At 43.5% G+C, this 20,444-nt stretch overlaps 1 protein-coding gene across 6 annotated transcripts in view; it reads left to right on the top strand.

Annotated features, from left to right (window-relative positions):
• tom1l2 (target of myb1 like 2 membrane trafficking protein) overlaps nt 1-20,444 on the top strand; it is a 50,099-nt gene that overhangs the window by 4,408 nt on the left and 25,247 nt on the right. For 3 of the 6 annotated variants that reach the window (XM_062964585.1, XM_062964583.1, XM_062964582.1), the window contains exons 2-9: nt 5,232-5,316; nt 13,325-13,403; nt 15,407-15,556; nt 15,820-15,954; nt 16,476-16,631; nt 16,753-16,869; nt 16,975-17,108; nt 19,045-19,093. In XM_062964585.1, coding sequence (XP_062820655.1) covers nt 5,232-5,316; nt 13,325-13,403; nt 15,407-15,556; nt 15,820-15,954; nt 16,476-16,631; nt 16,753-16,869; nt 16,975-17,108; nt 19,045-19,093 — 905 coding nt within the window. Of the gene's footprint in view, nt 1-5,231; nt 5,317-13,324; nt 13,404-15,406; nt 15,557-15,819; nt 15,955-16,475; nt 16,633-16,750; nt 16,870-16,974; nt 17,109-19,044; nt 19,094-20,444 lie in introns of all 6 variants that reach the window. The other 3 variants (XM_062964587.1, XM_062964586.1, XM_062964584.1) reach the window with 1 other exon arrangement.

The following is a 20,444-nucleotide window of genomic DNA, read 5'->3' as shown; positions in this document are numbered from 1 at the left end:
CATTCTTACTTCCTGAAATGTTTGATTGGCAGCTGCAGAAGATATTTAATTGGTGTTTATTTACCCCAGCATTGTTATGTTGTGAGCACGTTTTAACTGTTTAAATTAGAGCTTTCCAAACCATGTGTTGCAACATGTTAAATTGTTGGCTGTGGTGCATAGATGTGTCACAAGAACATAAGGAGAAACCTCTGAGTCTATGTGAAATAAGCAATAAATCATATATCCAGTTTGCTAGTTAAACTGAATTACTGTGTCGCGACATGATGCATATCTGAAAAGTAAACTGTTTGGTTATTTCGATGTGCATTCAAATAAATAGTTCCGGTTAGTTATTAGTTGCCACAACTACTGCACTTTATCACACTCCACTCTTATTGATTGAACTCTGTAATGAGATCCTTAATTCCCTCTTGTAGAGTCTGCTGAATTTTATCTTACAATTTGTATATTATGTTCAGACTCTAATGTTCTAATGTTTTGATGTTGATGTTTTATGCTGGTTTGTATGTTTATAGTATTTTATCTGTTTTACATTGGTTTAATTATCCAGTATTTTATTGTATGTTGAAACTGGGCTTGTCCCCATGTGAGCAGCCCGAGTCCCCCTGAGGAGATGGGAGCAGGATATAAAAATAAAATTATTATTATTACAGTATTATTATTATTTTATTATGACACAGCAAACAAGATAGACATGCTGGGTTTCGTATCACAAAATCACAAGTCGAACACTCCCCAAGTGTCTAGGACTGTGTGATGTATTTTCGGATGATGCGTACAGATCCCAGTAGGGTGGCCTTTTGCAGTTGGCAGATCGTGATTTTGTCAATGTCTGTTGTTTCCAAATGCTGGCTGAGATCTTTTGGCATGGCACCCAATATGCCCATCACCACCGGGACCACCTGCACTGGTTTCTGCGAGTCTTTGAAGTTCAATCTTGAGGTCCTGATAGCGGCTGAGTTTTTCCTGATGTTTTTCATCAATGCGACTGTCACCTGGGATGGCGACATCAATGATCCAAACCTTTTTCTTTTCCACAACTGTGATGTCTGGTGTGTTGTGTTCCAGAACTTTGTCAGTCTGGATTCGGAAGTCCCACAGTATCTTTGCATGTTCATTTTCCAATACTTTTGCAGGTTTGTGATCCCACCAGTTCTTTGCTGCTGGGAGGTGGTACTTGAGGCATAAGTTCCAATGAATCATTTGGGCCACAGGTTATTATTATTATTATTATTATTATTATTATTATTATTATTATTATTATTATTGGAAAGCTCTGGTTTAAATTGATTTTTTAAAAACAGCTGTTTATTCGATTGCTTTTGAGCCTCTTGGTGATTTATAGATCTAATGATATTTAGTTTTATTGTGAGCCATCTTATATCCCATATCAGGAAGGCCACAATATTCCTATCCCACAGAGGAGGGAAGTTTGGAGGATAGGAAGTGAAAGGTATGGTATTTTGGGGTTGTATGGAGCTTTTGCTGGAGTTTAGAAAGATAAGAAGGCTTGATAGCAAAATATTTTCACCATCCTTTTTTGTCTGTGACTCTCTTGCTCCCACTCTTCTCAGTACGGTCAGAACTGGTGACATTTGTGAGTCTTGCCTCAGGTTGTGATGGCGACAACATGTTTGACAAAGCAAACGAGGATCCGACTATCAATGTTTTTGAAGTGGTTTCCTTTGCTATATACTTGCTGTGCTTTAGCAGATTGGGAAAATAGTAGATGGTTGTTAATGCAAAGCCCTTTCTCTCCTATTTGGGAAACAAATACTTTGGGGCACACAAGAGCCTGCCTCTTTGTCCTTGGGGTCAGCACAGGCTTTGACCTGTTTTGAATGAGGATACTGATTCGGAGGGGGGAATGGATGTCATGGGAATTTTGTTGTGACCTTTCCCTGCAACCCTGAACTAGTGACTTTGAATATCTCTCTGTTTCAGCACAGACAGTTCCCACGAGTCGGAGGGCTTTCCTGCACAGTGCAAGCTCTGTTGCAAAGCCATAGGGTGCCTCTGTTCTGAAGCGGAAAGCCCCAAGGTCTGAAAAAGCAGGGAGGATATCTTAAGAGCACCAGGCTTCAATCAAAGCAGAACATCCATTCTATCCTGCTGGCTATTTCCGCACTTCCCTCCTTCAGCAAATGCTTTCTACAGGGTCTGTCTTTGAAGGAACCCCCTGCACCTTTCCTTAATTTCTCTAGTCATAATATGTATGAAGCCATTTAATATTCCCCCCTGCAGGTACATGTTGTGACTGATATCATATAGTAATAAGTTTATAGTAGAGACTGTAAGAGCTTGGAAAATATTTTTAATCCAAAAAACAAATCTTGATTTTATTATTTTACATACCGTATATAAGCCGACCCGAATATAAGCCGAGGCACCTAATTTTACTTACCAGTTACATCTCTGTGACTTTTCTAGGAAACGTTGGGATGCAGATGCTACTAGTCTTACACCACCTTTCTGCTTTTTAACTATTCTCCTTGTATTATGTTCTGCTTCACAAAAAAACTGGGAAAACATTGACTCCAGTATAAGCCGGGGGTGGTAAATTTCAGAAATAAAAATAGATACAGTAGAGTCTCACTTATCCAACGCTCGCTTATCTAACATTCTGGATTATCCAACGCATTTTTGTAGTCAATGTTTTCAATATATAGTAATATTTTGGTGCTAAATTCGTAAATACAGTAATTACTACATAGCATTACTGCGTATTGAACTACTTTTTCTGTCAAATTTGTTGTATAACATGATGTTTTGGTGCTTAATTTGTAAAATCATAACCTAATTTGATGTTTAATAGGCTTTTCCTTAATGCCTCCTTATTATCCAATTTATTCGCTTGTCCAACATTCTGCTGGCCCGTTTATGTTGGATAAGTGAGACTCTACTGTACCAATAAAATTACATTAATTGAGGCATCGGTGGGTTAAATGTTTTTGAATATTTACATAAAGCTCAAATTTAAGATAAGACTGTCCAACTCTGATCAGATCATGATTATCATCTTCTTCAATGTAAATGTGCTTATGTATCCTTTTAATAATAATAGAGTAAAATAATACATGTAATAATAATAATAATAAATACAGGAAAATAATGCAAGTAATAATAAATAGAGTAAAATAATAAATGTAATAATAATAATAACAAGATCAGAGTGAAATAATAAATGTATTATTAATAATAATAAAAATAGAGTAAAATAAATGTAATAGCAACAATAATAGAGAAAAATAATAAATGTAATAATACCAATAATAAGAGAGAAAAATAATAAAAGTACCATATATTCTCGAGTATAAGCTGACCCAAATATAAGCCAACCAGGACCCTCACCCGAGTATAAGCCGAGGGGGGTGTTTTCAGTCTTAAAAAAAGGGCTGAAAAACTAGGCTTATACTCGAATATATACAGTAATTATATTTTACTACACCATTGTTTATAATGGGCTCTGCAAAGGTTCTTAGAATTGAACTTCAGTGGATGCCAAGGGCCCATTCTAAGCCAAACTTTACAGGCTTTATCCTGAGAGGCAGCCCTCCTCATGCTGTTGGATTGCAGCTCCCAACATTCTTCATCATTGGCTGTGAAGAATAGGGGCTGCTGGGTGATCTAGTTCTACAATATCATATTTAGAAAAAGGCTTGATGGGGGCTTGGAATCGATACAAGGAGATTTAGGAGAGTATAGAGCAGGGGTCCCCAAACTAAGGCCCGGGGGCCACATGCGGCCCATCGAAGCCATTTATCCGGCCCCCATGGCGCGCCTTCCAAAGCTTTGCTTGTTTATAATGATATTTTAATTATTATTTAATTAATAATTAATTATTTAGTGGTGCTTTGGCAGTGCTTTTGGTGCACAAAGGCAAAAGGGGGTTGGACGAAATGGCCCAAGGGGTCTTTTCCAATCATTATTATTATTATTATTGACACAAAGACACAGTATAACACAGTAAACAAGATATATATATATATGCTGGATTTCGTATCACAAGTCGAACACTTTTCCAGTGTTTAGGACTGTGCGATGTGTATGATGACGATGATAATGATTATTATTAACATTGAGGCTGGGTGATCATCTGTCAGGGGTGCTTTGCTTGTGCTTTTGGTGGACAAAGGTAGAAGGGGGTTGGACTCAATGGCCCAAGGGGTCTCTTCCAACCATTATTATTATTATTATTATTATTATTATTATCATCATCATCATCATCATTGAGGCTGTATTTGTTCCCATTTGTTGTTTTTTTTTACTTCACAATAAGAGATGTGCAGTCTGCATTGGAATTTGTTTATAGGTTTTTTTTTCCAACTATAGTCCAGCCCTCCAATTGTCTGAGAGACCATGAACTGGCCTCCTGTTTAAAAAGTTTGGGGACCCCTGGTATAGAGCTTTGGAAGACTTGAAGGGGAGACTGCAACTTCTCAGAGCCATAGATTCTGGGGGATTCTGGGAGTTGTAATATAACCAGTGATTTCTTTTTCTCCCAATCAGTGGAGCTTGTGAGTGGCTTTCGAAACACAGTCCTTCCACAGGCCGCATCTCAGGGCTGCAAACATCTCAAGATAGACAAGGAAGGCAAAGGAAAAGCTGCACTAAAATCATTATGTCTGTTGAGACCCACCCATATTTGTCACAGTTGTTATATTTCTATTATACGCCACTGCTGTCCCCGTTGGCATTTGACACATTTTCCCTGCCTGGACAGGGCTGACTCATAATTGTGGGCCTCTCCTTTGTGCAACCGGTGTTCCCAGTTTGTTTCCTACTGGAGAATAGAAAACCAAGATGCTGCAGGACTAGATTTAGGAGAAAAACGATGCTGTTGAGGTTTTGAGGAGGGCTATCTCCATTAGATATCATTTGTGAGTTACCATGTCGCAGGGCAGGGTTGGAAAACCTTTGGGCCACAAGCTGTTATGGACTACAAGTTCCCATAAACCATCCCCATGTTGCTGGGAGCTTCCTAACGTGATGCCCAAGACAAAGATTCCTCTGTGTTACAGGTCAGCAACAGGGCAATTTTACAGGTTTCGGGACCGGTTTTTCTGGCACGTTGGAGGGAAGAAGAATCATGTCCTGCAAATGATTGTCATTTCCAGTTGGTACAATTTCACACCATCTGGGACCTGCCTTTGTCTCTGAATTGGCCTTTGATTCCTTAGGAGGGTGACCAAATGTCTTGGCTTTATTTTCTTTTTCTGCTTTTCTAGAAAAGGCCACGGATGGCTCCCTCCAGAGCGAAGACTGGACCCTGAACATGGAAATATGTGACATCATCAATGAGACAGAAGAAGGGTAGGTGCCTGTACTGTTTATAATGTTGCAAGGCCTCGGGTTTATTTTGTTTATTTATTTGCTACATTTATATACCTTCTCACCCCAAAGGGGACTCAGAGCGGCTTACAAATTAAATTTACATACAATATTATATTATTAGCATAGTACAATACTGGTAATACATTACAATATTGTACTGTATCAATATATTGTAATATTATTAGTAATATTACATGTAAAATATAATATACTAGCTGTGCCCAGCCACGCGTTGCTGTGGCGAAGTATGGTGGCATGGGAAATAAAGTATTGAGGAATTGGTGGTAGTTAAGGTAAAGGGTAAAGGTTTTACCTTACATGAAGTCCATTATAAATGGGTTATATAGCTGTGTTGAAGGGCCTTGAGTCTACACTGCCTTATAATCCAGTTAAAATCAGATAATCTGTATTTTATAGGCAGTGTGGAAGAGGCCTAAGTGAGGCCTAACTCTGCCTGTCCAACTGGGCTGAGTGGGTTGTTAGGAAACCAAGTGGGTGGAGCTTAACCTTCTAACTGGCAGCAATTGGATAAAAACAATTATTCCTCTCCCTCTAATTAGGACTTTATTTTTCTTTTCTTTTTGTTGTATGAACGTGGAGGCATGGATGAGGGGTTGTGCTGCCAAGTTTAGTGTTTCTGGGATGTGTAGTATTGTTGTTTTGTCCTAGGCCGAAATATCATTACCCTTTTATATAAATAGATAATTAATATTATTAGGGTTAGGGTTAGGGTTTCATTCCCTCCACCTCCAAATGGATAAGGATTCTGCCTGAAAACCTAGAGAAGCTGTCAAGGACAGAACGCCACAAGATTCAAAGTAACAGAGTTTATTAGATTACAGAACTCAAAAATGCCCGTAAAACACAAGGGCCAGGCAGTTTTTGCCTTTAGGAGCAAAAAGGGGCAAAAGTAAATGTTCAAAAGATAAACCGGATTAAACCGGAGTTTAATCCGGGTAAAAACAAACTGCTTGCGTCAGCCTGGGTATAAACGAAACGAAAGCCAAGGAACAAAAGGTACAAAGAATGCAACTAATTGGCAGCAGATTCCTCTCTGCTGCCAACACTGTGCTTAGAGTAACTTGCGTCGCTCCCCCACACACACAGCAGACAGGATCTCCAACACGAGTAAAACAGCCAAGGATTGTAGCAGTTGAGTAGACCAGTTCCGTTCCGTAGATCAAAGCCAGAAGCAGACGTTTGTAGTTTTTCCAAGTCCAAGAAGGGGGGAAGACAAGCCGTGGTCAGTTCAGTCCGAGTTCTCAAAGCAGGAGATGGCGTCCGTCAAGAAGACGACGGAGGGTCAAGCTAATAAGAGTAAGCACAGGTTTGCACAAACAAATGCCCACACAATCCCTCCCGCCGTCTGACCCTGGATTCCAATCAACTTACGTCACAGCACAGGAAAGCACACAAGTCTTCAGGGAAGCGTCCCACACACACACGGATCCCAAGCGTTTGCCCAGATTACCTTGCCCAACGCAATTTGCAATTGCTCCCAAGCCCCATTTTATGCCAGTTACAAATCTTCATCACTGTCAGCTGTCCTCCTTAACCCGGGCGTTTCCTCATCACTTTCCTCGTCAGAGCTGGAACACCTCTGACTACGCCCAACAGCATCTCCAGCTGTGGATCCCGTCCCATCCCTCCAGCTAAACCATGGGTCTAATCCTGAAGGTCCCCATTCATCTTCTGTCCCATCATGGCCAGTGGCACCCACTTCCTCCCTTACCCGAGTCCAATCCATCTCATCCTCCTCTGAGCTAACCAGCCCCTCCTCCATTCTCTCCGTAAAACCTTCGAAAGACTCCTCGTCAGAAGGTGCTGCAAATATGTCTCGCAGTCTTTTTCTCTCTCGCTCCTCGAGAGTATCTGACTCTCGAGGAGTCTTACGCCCACGTCTGTCAGTAACAGAGCCATGAGGCTCAATCATAACACTATCCCCTCTCACAAAGGCCTCCTCCCCCGATGGCGGAGAAGTGGCAGTGATACCCTCCGCTATAGCACCACGACGACTAGAGGTATCAAGTTTCAACAGTGAACGATGAAAGACTGGATGGACCTTTAAACTAGACGGTAAACGCAAACGAAACGCAACAGAAGAAATCTTTTTAACGATAGGAAAGGGACCCAAATACCGAGGCGCAAACTTTCCCCCAGCCTGTTTAATATGTTTGGAAGATAACCACACCAAATCCCCTTCTTCCAACTCCTCCCCTGCCTGCCTGTGGCGGTCAGCCTGAGTCTTCTGCGTTGCCTTAGCTTCCAACAGTAAGCGACGGGCAACATCATGCAATGCAGCCATTTCCGAAGAGCGGTACACAGGGTCCGAAGAGACCACATTGGTCGACGGCGCCACACTTCCCCGTGGGTGAAAACCATAAGTTAGCTCAAATGGCGTATGCTGACTAGACGTGTGCACCGCATTGTTGTAAGCAAATTCCGCCACCGGTAACCACTTTACCCAAGCCGTGGGTTGATCTAAACAAAAACAACGCAGATACTGCTCTAAGAGCCCATTAACCCGTTCTGACTGTCCATCCGTTTGCGGATGGAAAGCTGAAGACACGTTTAACTTAGTCCCCAAACACTCATGGAAGTGTTTCCAAAAGCGTGACACAAATTGCGGAGCCCTATCTGAAATAATCACCTCGGGTGCTCCGTGCAAACGATAGATGTGCTTTGTAAATAGTAAGGCCAACGTAGGGGCCGCCGGAATGGTTGAACAAGGAATAAAATGAGCCAGTTTACTAAATAAATCCACCACCACCCAAATACAAGTATAACCCCCAGACTTAGGCAAATCTGAAATAAAATCCATGGAAATGATTTGCCATGGCCTCTCCGGAACAGGTAAAGACGATAACAACCCTCTAGGGCGCCCAACAGGCGTCTTACTCTGCTGACAAACGGCGCAGCTGTCACAAAAGCGCAGAATGTCTTGCCGCATCTTTGGCCACCAGTAGCTCCTGGTGATAAGCTGTACGGTCTTGAACCTGCCAAAGTGCCCAGCCATGGGTTCGTCATGGTGGGCTCTAATCACCTCCAACCTGAGGGTCCCTACTGGTACGTAAACCTGCCCCCTACGCACCAATACCCCGTCTTGATCCTGGAGATGCGGCAGTATGGTACGGTTACCTGCAGAGAGCAGCATCAGTTGCTCCTGAGTCCACACATCATCCTTCTGAGCCTCAAGGATCTGGTCATGTAACCCAAGCTCATTATCTACAACACACAGAGAGGCAGTAGGCAAGATGGTCTGACATACTACCTGCTCATTGGTCTTAAATTCCGGCTTGCGGGATAAAGCATCGGCCCGCAAGTTTGCCTTCCCCTCCACGAACTGCACCTTGAAGTTAAACCTGGAGAAAAACAAAGCCCAGCGGATTTGACGCTGGTTTAACTTCTTTGCTGTTTGCAAGTGCTCTAAGTTCTTGTGATCAGATCTGACCACGATCTGGTGCCGTGCCCCTTCAAGCCAGTGCCGCCACACCTCAAACGCCACCTTAATCGCCAACAACTCCTTCTCCCATATGGTATAGTTCTGCTCGAAGGGTGTTAGTTGCCGCGAGTAAAATCCACAGGGACGCAAGGTCCCTGAGGAATCCTTCTGAGACAATACAGCCCCCAACGCGTAGCTAGAAGCGTCCGCTTCTACCACGAACGGTCTGTCAACATCAGGATGGGTTAGTATGTTGTCTGATTGAAAGCTAGACTTTAGTTGTAGAAACGCCTCGTGAGCTTCCCGCCCCCACACAAATGGCTGTTTCTTGCGCAGAAGCTGCGTCAAAGGTACCGTGAGCTTTGCAAAATTCGGAATAAACTCCCGGTAGTAATTAGCGAAACCCAAGAACCTTTGTACATCCTTCTTAGTCTTCAGCTCCTGCCATGAGTTGACGGCGTCAACCTTATGTGGGTCCATTTTAAGTTCCCTACCTGACACTACATGACCTAGGAACTCCACTTCAGGCACATGAAAGACGCACTTGGAAGCCTTGGCGAAAAGCCCATTAGCCCGCAGTCGGTGCAGAACCTGCTTGACATGTTGACGATGTTCTTTCTCGTCCTTAGAAAAAATCAAGATATCATCCAAATAAATCACTAAAAATTGGTCAATTAGGTCCCTGAACACATCGTTCATGAACCTCTGGAATACCGCAGGAGCATTACAAAGCCCAAAAGGCATGACTCGGAACTCGTGGCATCCGAAACACGTGTTAAATGCCGTCTTCCATTCATCCCCTTCCCGTATACGGATTAAGTTATAGGCCCCCCGCAGGTCAAGCTTGGTAAAGACCTTAGCTCCTTGCACCCTTGATAACAGTTCCGAGATTAAAGGGAGCGGGTACCTATCCCGAATGGTGTATTTGTTTAGGATCCGATAGTCACAGACCAGCCTAAGTTCCCCAGTCTTTTTGGCTACAAAGAATACTGGTGCCGCAGTTGGAGAACTAGATGGGCGAATAAACCCCTTGGCTAAATTTTCATCTAGAAACTCCCGCAAAGCTTGCCTTTCCGGTACAGTCAAGGCATACAGCCTCCCTGCTGGCAGTTTCGCACCTTCTGCCAACTTGATGGCGCAATCATATGGCCTGTGCGGTGGTAATTTGTCCGCTTCTCTTTTACAAAATACATCAGAGAACTCCCCATACTCAGCAGGCACTCCCTCCATATCAGAATGAGTAACATTTAGAGTGCAACAATCCTGCCTCTTTAAGATCACTTTACGTGTTGCCCAATCTACTTGTGGGTTTACTACAGCTAGCCAATCCATCCCCAGGATCACATCATATCTAGGCAAGCTCGTAATATCCCACACAAACGTTCCCGTTACTCCCTGCACCTCCCACGTTACTGCTGAGGTTTCATGGTTAACCACCCCAGTCTCCAGCAGTCTCCCATCTGCTCCTTCCACCCACACGTCGCATGCCTTGCGCACTCTAGGAATGCCATGCTTCTTAGCAAACTCAATATCTACATAGGAGACCGTAGCCCCTGAGTCCAGCAGTGCCAAAGTAGAAACAAGTTCCCTTCCCCCAACAGATAATGTAATGGGTACGAAAACATGCTTCCTCCCCTCAGTTGACTGCTTGAGGAGCCCTAGTGCGTTGGACTCACGTCGCACTAGGGCTGGCCTTTTCCCGAAAGCTGGGAAGGTTTCACATTACAATTTTTGGCAAAATGCCCAGCATTCCCACAGTACAAACACAAGCCCAGCTGCCTCCTACGGCTCTTTTCCTCTGTAGACAGCTTTTTAAAGACCCCAAGCTCCATGGGCTCTTCCCCCATCACCACAGGTGCCCTGGTTACATGCATGGGTGGCGCACACATTGCTTTTGAGTGTTTACGAGCCTCGAACCTTGCGTCTAAACGCAGCACCTTAGCTACTAAGGCGTCCCAGCTTTCAGCCGGCTCCAAGCGTGCTAATTCATCCTGGAGCATATCACTTAACCCGGCAGTAAATAAAAGCATGAATGCATTTTCCCCCCAATCCAGCTGGTGGCGATACAGGTTAAACTTATTTAAGTAATCCAAAACAGTCCCCTTTCCCTGTTTCAACCGATACAGAGCCCACCCAGCGTTCTCCGTGCGGAGAGGATCCCCAAAAGTATCAGTTAACAACTTTTTGAAATTATTCAAATTGTCCTTGACTGGGTCATTTCCCAAAATTAAATTAGTGGCCCATTGTCCTGCGGGACCGGTCAACAAACTCAAAATAAAGGCCACCTTGCTAGTGTCTGTAGGAAAAGCATGAGCACTGAGCTGAGAAAAATAAAGCTCCACTTGTGCCAAAAAGGTTGGCAACTTGCACCTGGTTCCGTCAAAGCGTTCAGGAGTCAAAACATGTCCTTTCACAGCCTGAGCTGTTTGGCTAACGGTAAAAGCCGTTTGCAATTGGTCTACTTTGGCCCTTAACTCATCCATCGTCTTCCTGACGGGTTTATTGCTGCAATAAACTTTTTATGGGCGTTGGGCAATCTGTCAAGGACAGAACGCCACAAGATTCAAAGTAACAGAGTTTATTAGATTACAGAACTCAAAAATGCCCGTAAAACACAAGGGCCAGGCAGTTTTTGCCTTTAGGAGCAAAAAGGGGCAAAAGTAAATGTTCAAAAGATAAACCGGATTAAACCGGAGTTTAATCCGGGTAAAAACAAACTGCTTGCGTCAGCCTGGGTATAAACGAAACGAAAGCCAAGGAACAAAAGGTACAAAGAATGCAACTAATTGGCAGCAGATTCCTCTCTGCTGCCAACACTGTGCTTAGAGTAACTTGCGTCGCTCCCCCACACACACAGCAGACAGGATCTCCAACACGAGTAAAACAGCCAAGGATTGTAGCAGTTGAGTAGACCAGTTCCGTTCCGTAGATCAAAGCCAGAAGCAGACGTTTGTAGTTTTTCCAAGTCCAAGAAGGGGGGAAGACAAGCCGTGGTCAGTTCAGTCCGAGTTCTCAAAGCAGGAGATGGCGTCCGTCAAGAAGACGACGGAGGGTCAAGCTAATAAGAGTAAGCACAGGTTTGCACAAACAAATGCCCACACAATCCCTCCCGCCGTCTGACCCTGGATTCCAATCAACTTACGTCACAGCACAGGAAAGCACACAAGTCTTCAGGGAAGCGTCCCACACACACACGGATCCCAAGCGTTTGCCCAGATTACCTTGCCCAACGCAATTTGCAATTGCTCCCAAGCCCCATTTTATGCCAGTTACAAATCTTCATCACTGTCAGCTGTCCTCCTTAACCCGGGCGTTTCCTCATCACTTTCCTCGTCAGAGCTGGAACACCTCTGACTACGCCCAACAGCATCTCCAGCTGTGGATCCCGTCCCATCCCTCCAGCTAAACCATGGGTCTAATCCTGAAGGTCCCCATTCATCTTCTGTCCCATCATGGCCAGTGGCACCCACTTCCTCCCTTACCCGAGTCCAATCCATCTCATCCTCCTCTGAGCTAACCAGCCCCTCCTCCATTCTCTCCGTAAAACCTTCGAAAGACTCCTCGTCAGAAGGTGCTGCAAATATGTCTCGCAGTCTTTTTCTCTCTCGCTCCTCGAGAGTATCTGACTCTCGAGGAGTCTTACGCCCACGTCTGTCAGTAACAGAGCCATGAGGCTCAATCATAACAGAAGCATTGCAGCCAGAGTTAATACTACAGAGCTTATATAGACCAAGACTCTAACTCAAGAAAGCCAATTTCCTTTTCCTTAAACCAGATTTGTGCAAAATTCAGCCTTAGAGACTCTGAGAGAAAGCTGGGGCATACACAAATTAATAATTGTCCAGGCTATCAAATTTTAATGATTTGGAGTTGAATCTTGCTCATTCCCAGCTTGAATTTTAATAATAATGATAATTTTATTCTTATACCTCACCTCCATCACCCCGCAGGGACTCGGGGCGGCTTACAAATACAAAACAAACATACATACAATAACCTCAAATACCAAAAACGTGCAAATGAAAATTAAAAACATACGATAAAATCACAACCATTAATAAGACAAAGTTAAAACGCAGCAATAAAACTTAAGGATGGGCTGGTCAAAAGTGCATTAAGTGAAACTTGTAAACATGGAGGAAATTAAAAGTGCTATAAGATCATGGGGGAGAACCCAAAAATGTGAGTTGAACCCTGAGGCTATATCAAGAAATTAACCATGTGGATGCAACCAATCAGAGATAACCATTAGTACGAGAATTTAACATTCAAGTGGGTGGTACTTATTCAAAAGCCTGTGCGAAGAGCCAAGTTTTCAGGCTCTTCCTAAATGCACTGTTTACTAATAGATGTGTAGCTGAAGTCCAAAATTCTGTTTCTCTGGCCTTCCTTCACCGTCTTCCAAAATGCTGACACAAATAAAAAGCTTCTAGCTAGATAGTGGATGAGGATGAAAGAAGGGACTCGGTTGTCAGAGGCTTTGTTAACTGCAGTGTTTTCACTCCTCTCTCCGCTTTGGTTCTCTACTCTCTCCATTTTCTGTAGCCCGAAGGATGCCATCCGAGCGCTTAAGAAGAGGTTGAATGGAAACAAAAACTACAGAGAAGTGATGCTAGCTTTAACGGTAAGAAGAATAATAGAATCATAGAATTGTAGAGTTGGAAGAGACCTCACGGGCCATCCAGTCCAACCCCCTGCAAGAAGCAGGAAAATCTCATTCAAAGCACACCCGACAGATGGCCATCCAGCCTCTGCTTAAAAGCTTCCAAAGAAGGAGCCTCCACCACAGTCTGGGGCAGAGAGTTCCACTGCCGAACAGCCCTCAGAGTCAGGAAGTTCTTCCTGATGTTCAGGTGGAATCTCCTTTCTTTCCTGTAGTTTGAAGTCATTGTTCCGCGTCCTAGTCTCCAGGGCAGCAGCAAACAAGCTTGCTCCCTCCTTCCTATGACTTCACTTCATGTATTTGTACATGTCTCCTCTCAGCCTTCTCTTCTGCAGGCTAAACATACCCAGCTCTTTAAGCCGCTCCTCATAGGGTTTGTTCTCCAGACCCTTGATCATTTTAGTCGCCCTCCTCTGGACGCTTTCCAGCTTGTCAACATCTCCCTTCAACTGCGGTGCCCAGAATTGGACACAGTGTGATTCCAGGTGTGGTCTGACCAAGGCAGAATAGAGGGGAGCAGGACTTCCCTGGATCTAGATGCTATACCCTTATTGATGCAGGCCAGAATCTCATTGGCTTTTTTTGCTGCCACATCACATTGTAGGCTCATGTTTAACTTGTCCACAAGGACTCCAAGATCTTTTTCACACGTACTGCTGTCAAGCCAGGCATCGTCCCCCATTCTGTATCTTTGCATTCCATTTTTTCTGCCGAAGTGAAGTATCTTGTATTTGTCCCTGTTGTCATTTTATTAGTTTCGGCCCATCTCTCTAGTCTGTCAAGATCGTTTTGAATTCTGCTCCTGTCTTCTGGAGTGTTAGCTATCCCTCCCAGTTTGGTGTCGTCTGCAAACTTGATGATTGTGCCTTCTAACCCTTCGTCTAAGTCATCTAAATGAGGGGATAAACCCAAACCAACTGTGATTGGGAAGTCCTGGTCTCTCAACATGCCAACCTACAAATGAACCAGATGTAGTGAAAGAACAATCTGTAGTAACAATTCTTTTGTATGAAAGAATCCCTATTGCAGGGGTTCCCAAACTAAGGGGCGCGGGTATGTGGTGGCAGGTGTGCAGTGAGTGCATGAGCAGTGGCAGCGGGTGTGTGGCAGCGGTGGCAACAAGCCTCATTATAATTCTATTCTGAATGTTATTAGGTTCCTTTCATCGGGGTATTTTAATCTAATAATTTTATCTTATATTGCTGCTATAGTCTCCCCCATCTTTGAAGTTGACTGAATTGCATTGGTGGTGGTTTGATATTATTACTGTTGTATATACCTTTGTTTAAACTTCTGTTTTATCATCTTCTTGTGTTTTAAACTGTGTATATTGTTAATGTATTTGCACTATTACTTTTGTAACATTGTGAACCACCCCGAGTCCCCACGGGGAGATGGTGACGGAGTATAAATAAAGTTTATTATTATTATATTATTACGTGTTTGTGGCATGGCTGCTGCACTCACAGTACCCGCACACACACAAAATTAAAGTCCAACCCCCCAATAGTGAACCGGCCTTCCACTTATAAAGTTTGGGAGCCCCTGCGCTAGTGCATAGATTTGGGTATGCCAATTTTAAGTTGAGATATGCAGTTTATAATTCAGAGAGGGAAAATGAATGGTCTAATCAACATATTATTGATAATTAAGCAGAATAGGCTTGAATTTGATCACTTTTGGGATCCCTTCCAACTTTATGATGCTTTGCATCACAAAATTCAGAAAAATAAGCAAATGTTCTAATCAACATACTGGGGAGATTGAGAATTAGGGTGTATGCCTACATGGCAGAATAGGGTTGGGCTGGAAGATTTTGGGGGTCCCTTTTAGCTTTGGGATGCTATGATTCTTTGATGGGTGACTCAGCTTAAAGGAGGGTTGACTATGGAACTATGTGATACATAAAATTGCCCATTTGTATCTGTGCCTGCTATTTGTAACACAGTTCTTCCCTTGGCCAGGTCCTGGAGACCTGCGTGAAGAACTGCGGCCACCGCTTCCACGTCCTCGTCGCCAGCCGCGACTTCATCGATGGCGTCCTTGTCAAAATCATCTCCCCCAAGAACAACCCTCCGACCATCGTCCAGGACAAAGTACTCGCACTCATACAGGTCTGTTGAACAATTATGATTGTTTCCAAGAGAAAGATCCTTTTTGAGGTCTGTTCTATCCAGACTACCCAAGTTATGTGAGCTTTCAGTCTGATTAATGCCCAACTCTTAGAATTGTGGGAGTTGAAGTCCAAAACACCTGGAAGGCCGAAGTTTGCCCATGCCAGATATGAACACTGACACAGGATCCAGCCTCCATTTCTGCCGTTTTGGGAGGAAGACTTAGTTGTGGGTGAAACTCCTGTTTTGTTTCTGTGTCCCAGGCTTGGGCCGACGCGTTCAGGAGCAGCCCCGACTTGACCGGAGTCGTTCACATCTACGAAGAGCTCAAAAGGAAAGGAGTGGAGTTTCCCATGGCGGATCTCGACGCTTTGTCCCCCATCCACACCCCGCAGAGAGTAAGGACCTCATTCTGCTATAATTATCGTTGGATAAATTGGAATTTTTGGAAGGGATGTTTAACTTTATGAATATCCTATCACCCTTAAAGTTTTCTGTTCTTCTTTGATCATCTTCTTAGTTGGAACCGCAGTCTCACCCTTGTGAAATGTAAAGCCTGACAGTTCTCTGTATGCCGTTCCCCTAAAAATATCACCAAGTCATTGGCTAATGCTTTTAACTTTAAAACTTGGTCCCTTTAGATGTAATCCTTGTACAGGCAGTCCCTAAGTTAAGAACAAAATAGATTCTATAGGTTCTGTTTAATATCTCTATCCCTATTTAAATAAGAAGATAAAAGAGGACATCCCTATCTGGTACATTCCTGAATTTTGCATGGTTTAGTCAATTCACGCTTCCATTATGTGGCCGTCCAAAAGGAATAGTAACTTTGTCAAACGTCCATCTCTTTTTCTGATGGGCTTCCCCATAGTGTTCTGTTTTGTAATTTGTTCTCCATTTGTGTCCTTTTCGCCCCTAGAGCGTTCCCGAAGTCGACCCAGCCACCAACATGAACCGGTCCCAGTCCCATCAGAGGGTGGGCTCCGGTTCCTTCTCTCCCTCCCCGACGGCTTTCTCAGCGCCACAGGCTCCGGCTTTGAACGTCGCCAGCCCCATCACTGCAAACACAGAGCAGGTACCTTGCGAGAGGGGCAGGACGAGGCCTCTTTCCTTCGTAGCTGGGAGGGAAAGCCCACACGTTGCGCTAGAGTTGAACCCAAACACTTTTCTCTCCCCTTTTCCTGCTTCTGCTGGAGATCGCACGGCTCCGCAGCGAACTGGACGTGGTGCGTGGGAACACGAAAGTCATGTCGGAGATGCTCACGGAAATGGTCCCGGGGCAGGAAGACTCATCGGACCTTGAACTGCTGCAGGTCAGTTGGAACATTGTCCAACTGTTCAGCTGGGGGTCTGCTGAGACACTCCTAGATCCCTCTCAGAAAGGCTGTTTTCTACTGAGTTCTTTGCATTCTCCCCAGGAGCTGAACCGGACTTGTCGAGCCATGCAGCAGCGGATTGTGGAACTGATCTCCCGCGTGTCCAATGAGGAAGTCACAGAAGAGCTGCTCCACGTAAACGACGACTTGAACAACGTCTTCCTCCGATACGAGAGGTACGCTGGCCTTCTCTGCGAGCGTGCACCTCCTTGGCTTGTGATCATTTTTTGTCAGGGGATGATGGGATGCAGAGTGGATTCCAAAAACATCATCCCGGTCTCACCTCCTTCTCCAGACTGTCTTCCCGTGTGGATAAACAGCACTGGTCAAACACACTCCAGCAGACGAGGGTTCGGTTGAAAATCCAATGGCAATAAATCTTTATTTACATAACTATATACAAATAGAACAAATCAGTCCTTTCTCTATGAGTGCTCTCGCCAAAGCAACTCATGCACACACTCAGGAAACTCCTCTGCATTCCACAGACCAAGAAGAAAGTCCCGGTCAAAACAAACTTGACCCCATTGGTCCTGTAATACGTCAGTCATAGCAGGCTCTCATTAACTCCATAACTACTGGAATGCCTTGCCGAAAACTAACACATAAGGCATTTCTAACAACCCAGATTGATTTTAACATTTCACAATACACAATACCCTGACATTTTTCTGCTGTCTTTAATTCCCTACCAAATGTATTAATACATGTTTAACAACAACAACAATACATATTTATTTTAATACTGCTATTACTACTACTGTGTTGTCGAAGGCTTTCATGGTCGGGATCACAGGGTTGTTGTATGTCTTTTGGGCTGTGTGGTCATGTTCCAGAAGTATTCTCTCCTGATGTTTCGCCCACATCTATGGCAGGCATCCTCAGAGGTTGTGAGGTATGGATAAACTAAGTAAGGAAAGGAAAGAATATATATCTGTGGAGAGTCCAGGGTGTGGCAAGAGTCCTTTGTCACTGGGAAGCCAGTATTAATGTTTCAGTTAATCACCCTAATTAGCATTGGAAAGATTTTGTCTCTTGCCTGGGGGCATCCTCACAACCTCTGAGGATGCCTGCTATAGATGTGGGCGAAACGTCAGGAGAGAATACTTCTGGAACATGGCCACACAGCCCGAAAGACATACAACAACCCTATTACTACTACTATTACTACTACTACTAATAATAATAATAGTAATAGTAATAATAATTTTGTTACCTGCCTATTCTTTAACTGCTTAGAACCAGGCATTGTTTCATTCTAATGTGGTTCTGCTCCAGGGATGAATTGCCATGCTTCCACCTTTTTGAATCCTGGGATTTTCAGTTGAGGAGTGGGGGTGAAGTCATAGAAGTCTCCGATACAGGACTCCCATGCCTCCCCAAACTACCAAGTCCAAGATTACTTAGGTTGAAACAGTGATCATTATCAAGGCCTGGCTAAGTGTGTTCTTTTCTACTTCTGCCAGCTTTCATGATAATGACTCGAAGACTTCGTGTTATTATTATTACTACCGTGTTTCCCCGAAAATAAGACAGTGTCTTATATTATTTTTTGCTCCCAAAGATGCTCTAGGTCTTATTTTCAGGGGATGTCTTATTTTTCCATGAAGAAGAATTCACATTTATTATTGAACAAAAAATGAACATGTATTATATACTGTACAGTAGTTGTCATCACAAACCAGCATAATCAGACAAAGTGTGAATCCTATCAAGAATTTCTTGTTATTACCATTATTTCCATGTACAACACTCTATAATACGTACATTTACCGATCCTGCATGCTCTGGTGTTCTGTTCGGTGGGCATGCTTCCAAACAAAACCTTTGCTAGGTCTTACTTTCAGGGGAGGCCTTACATTTAGCAATTCAGCAAAACTTCTACTAGGTCTTATTTTCTGGGGATGTCTTATTTTAGGGGAAATAGGGTATTTGTATCCCACTTTTTCTCTCACAGAAAGACTCAGAGTGGGTTAGAATAGAGAGCACAGTTTCTAGCTGCGTTGAAAGCTTGAGACAGCCATAGTTGGTCTTTATATGCTTTTGAATCGCCTTCCTTTAACTTCCACCTTTTTTTGCTGAGTGTATGAAGACTCCTCTGTTTGCTTCTAGGTTTGAACGGTATCGGTTGGGGCGGTCTACACAGAACGCCAGCAACGGGGTAAGAACATACGTTTTAATATGTGTATTTTATGTAATGTCGTTGTTGATTATGTGTTTTTTGCTATATTGTGACCCACCTCGGGCCACACGAAAAGGCAGGTAAAAATATAATCATCATCATCATCATCATCTGCCCGCATTATTTGCCGATACATCACATAGTCGTAGACACTTGGGAAGTGTCCGGCGTGTAATCCAATACAACAGCCAGTATTCTTGTTTGCGGTATACGAATTTTGTTGTGTATCAGATAATAATGTCTTTCCAATGCTTGGCAAAACTGTGGAACTCAACAGCCACTGGATAGAGTGACATTCCCATCATCCTTGTTCTTGTTTTGCATTGGGATCTGCTTGGTTAGGACTTGGATGGGAGACCACTAGAAAGGAAAAATAGGGCTCTCTAGGTCAGCAGAGTAAAAAGTACAACACAAAACCCTGGAAAGCTATGGATGCCAATATTGAACCCAAGATCAGACCCCATAGAATGCAACTTCCTATAGTACCATTATATTAAAACGGACTAAATACAGTTCAAATGTACATCAGTAAAGAGAGGACTTTATGACCCTGTCCTCTGTGGTTTTTACTCCTACTTCCTTTCTCACCTCGAGTTTTAATCTAGTGTTCATGTGGCCCGCCCTTGGTTTTATTGTTCTTTTGATCTTGTTTAATGTAGTGTATATTTTCTTTTATTGTGTTGTTTAATGTGCTATGATTTGTTGTTCTATTATATTTTGTTATATTGTATTGTTCTGGGCATGGCCCCATGTAAGCCGCCCCGAGTCCCCGTTGGGGAGATGGTGGCGGGGTATAAATAAAGTTTATTATTATTATTATTATTATTATTAAAGAGAGTGCAGCATTTCATTTCTGATAGTGATGCCTTAAATGCTACTCAGAGGTCTGGAAAGCAAGCCTTACGAGGGATGGCTTAGGGAGTTGGGCATTTTTAGATAGGAGGAGAGAAGACCAAGAGGTGACATGGCAAAATCCTATTTGGAACATGTTTTCCGCTGCTCCAGAAACTTCAACACAAATCTATATATATATAAGAGTGATGGAATCAGGGCACCGGACAAAACAACAAAACTACAGGCCCCCCAACCTCGAAATTTGACAACACAACCCATCATCCACGGCTCTAGGTTAATACAACAAAAAGAAAAGAAAAATAAAGTCCTAATTAGAGGGAAAGGAATAATTGTTTTTATCCAATTGCTGCTAGTTAGAGAGCTAAGCTCCGCCCACTTGGTCTCCAACAACCTACTCACCCCAGGGCCTCAGTTTCGCTGTTTTTTGGAAATTGTAGTCCACCCACATCCTTCATATTATTACTAAATATCATTC

This window comes from Anolis carolinensis, unplaced genomic scaffold (genome assembly GCF_035594765.1).
Source record: "Anolis carolinensis isolate JA03-04 unplaced genomic scaffold, rAnoCar3.1.pri scaffold_13, whole genome shotgun sequence".
NCBI lineage: Eukaryota > Metazoa > Chordata > Lepidosauria > Squamata > Dactyloidae > Anolis > Anolis carolinensis.
Note: the sequence above shows the minus strand (reverse complement) of the source record. Positions and strands in the feature narration are given on the sequence as shown.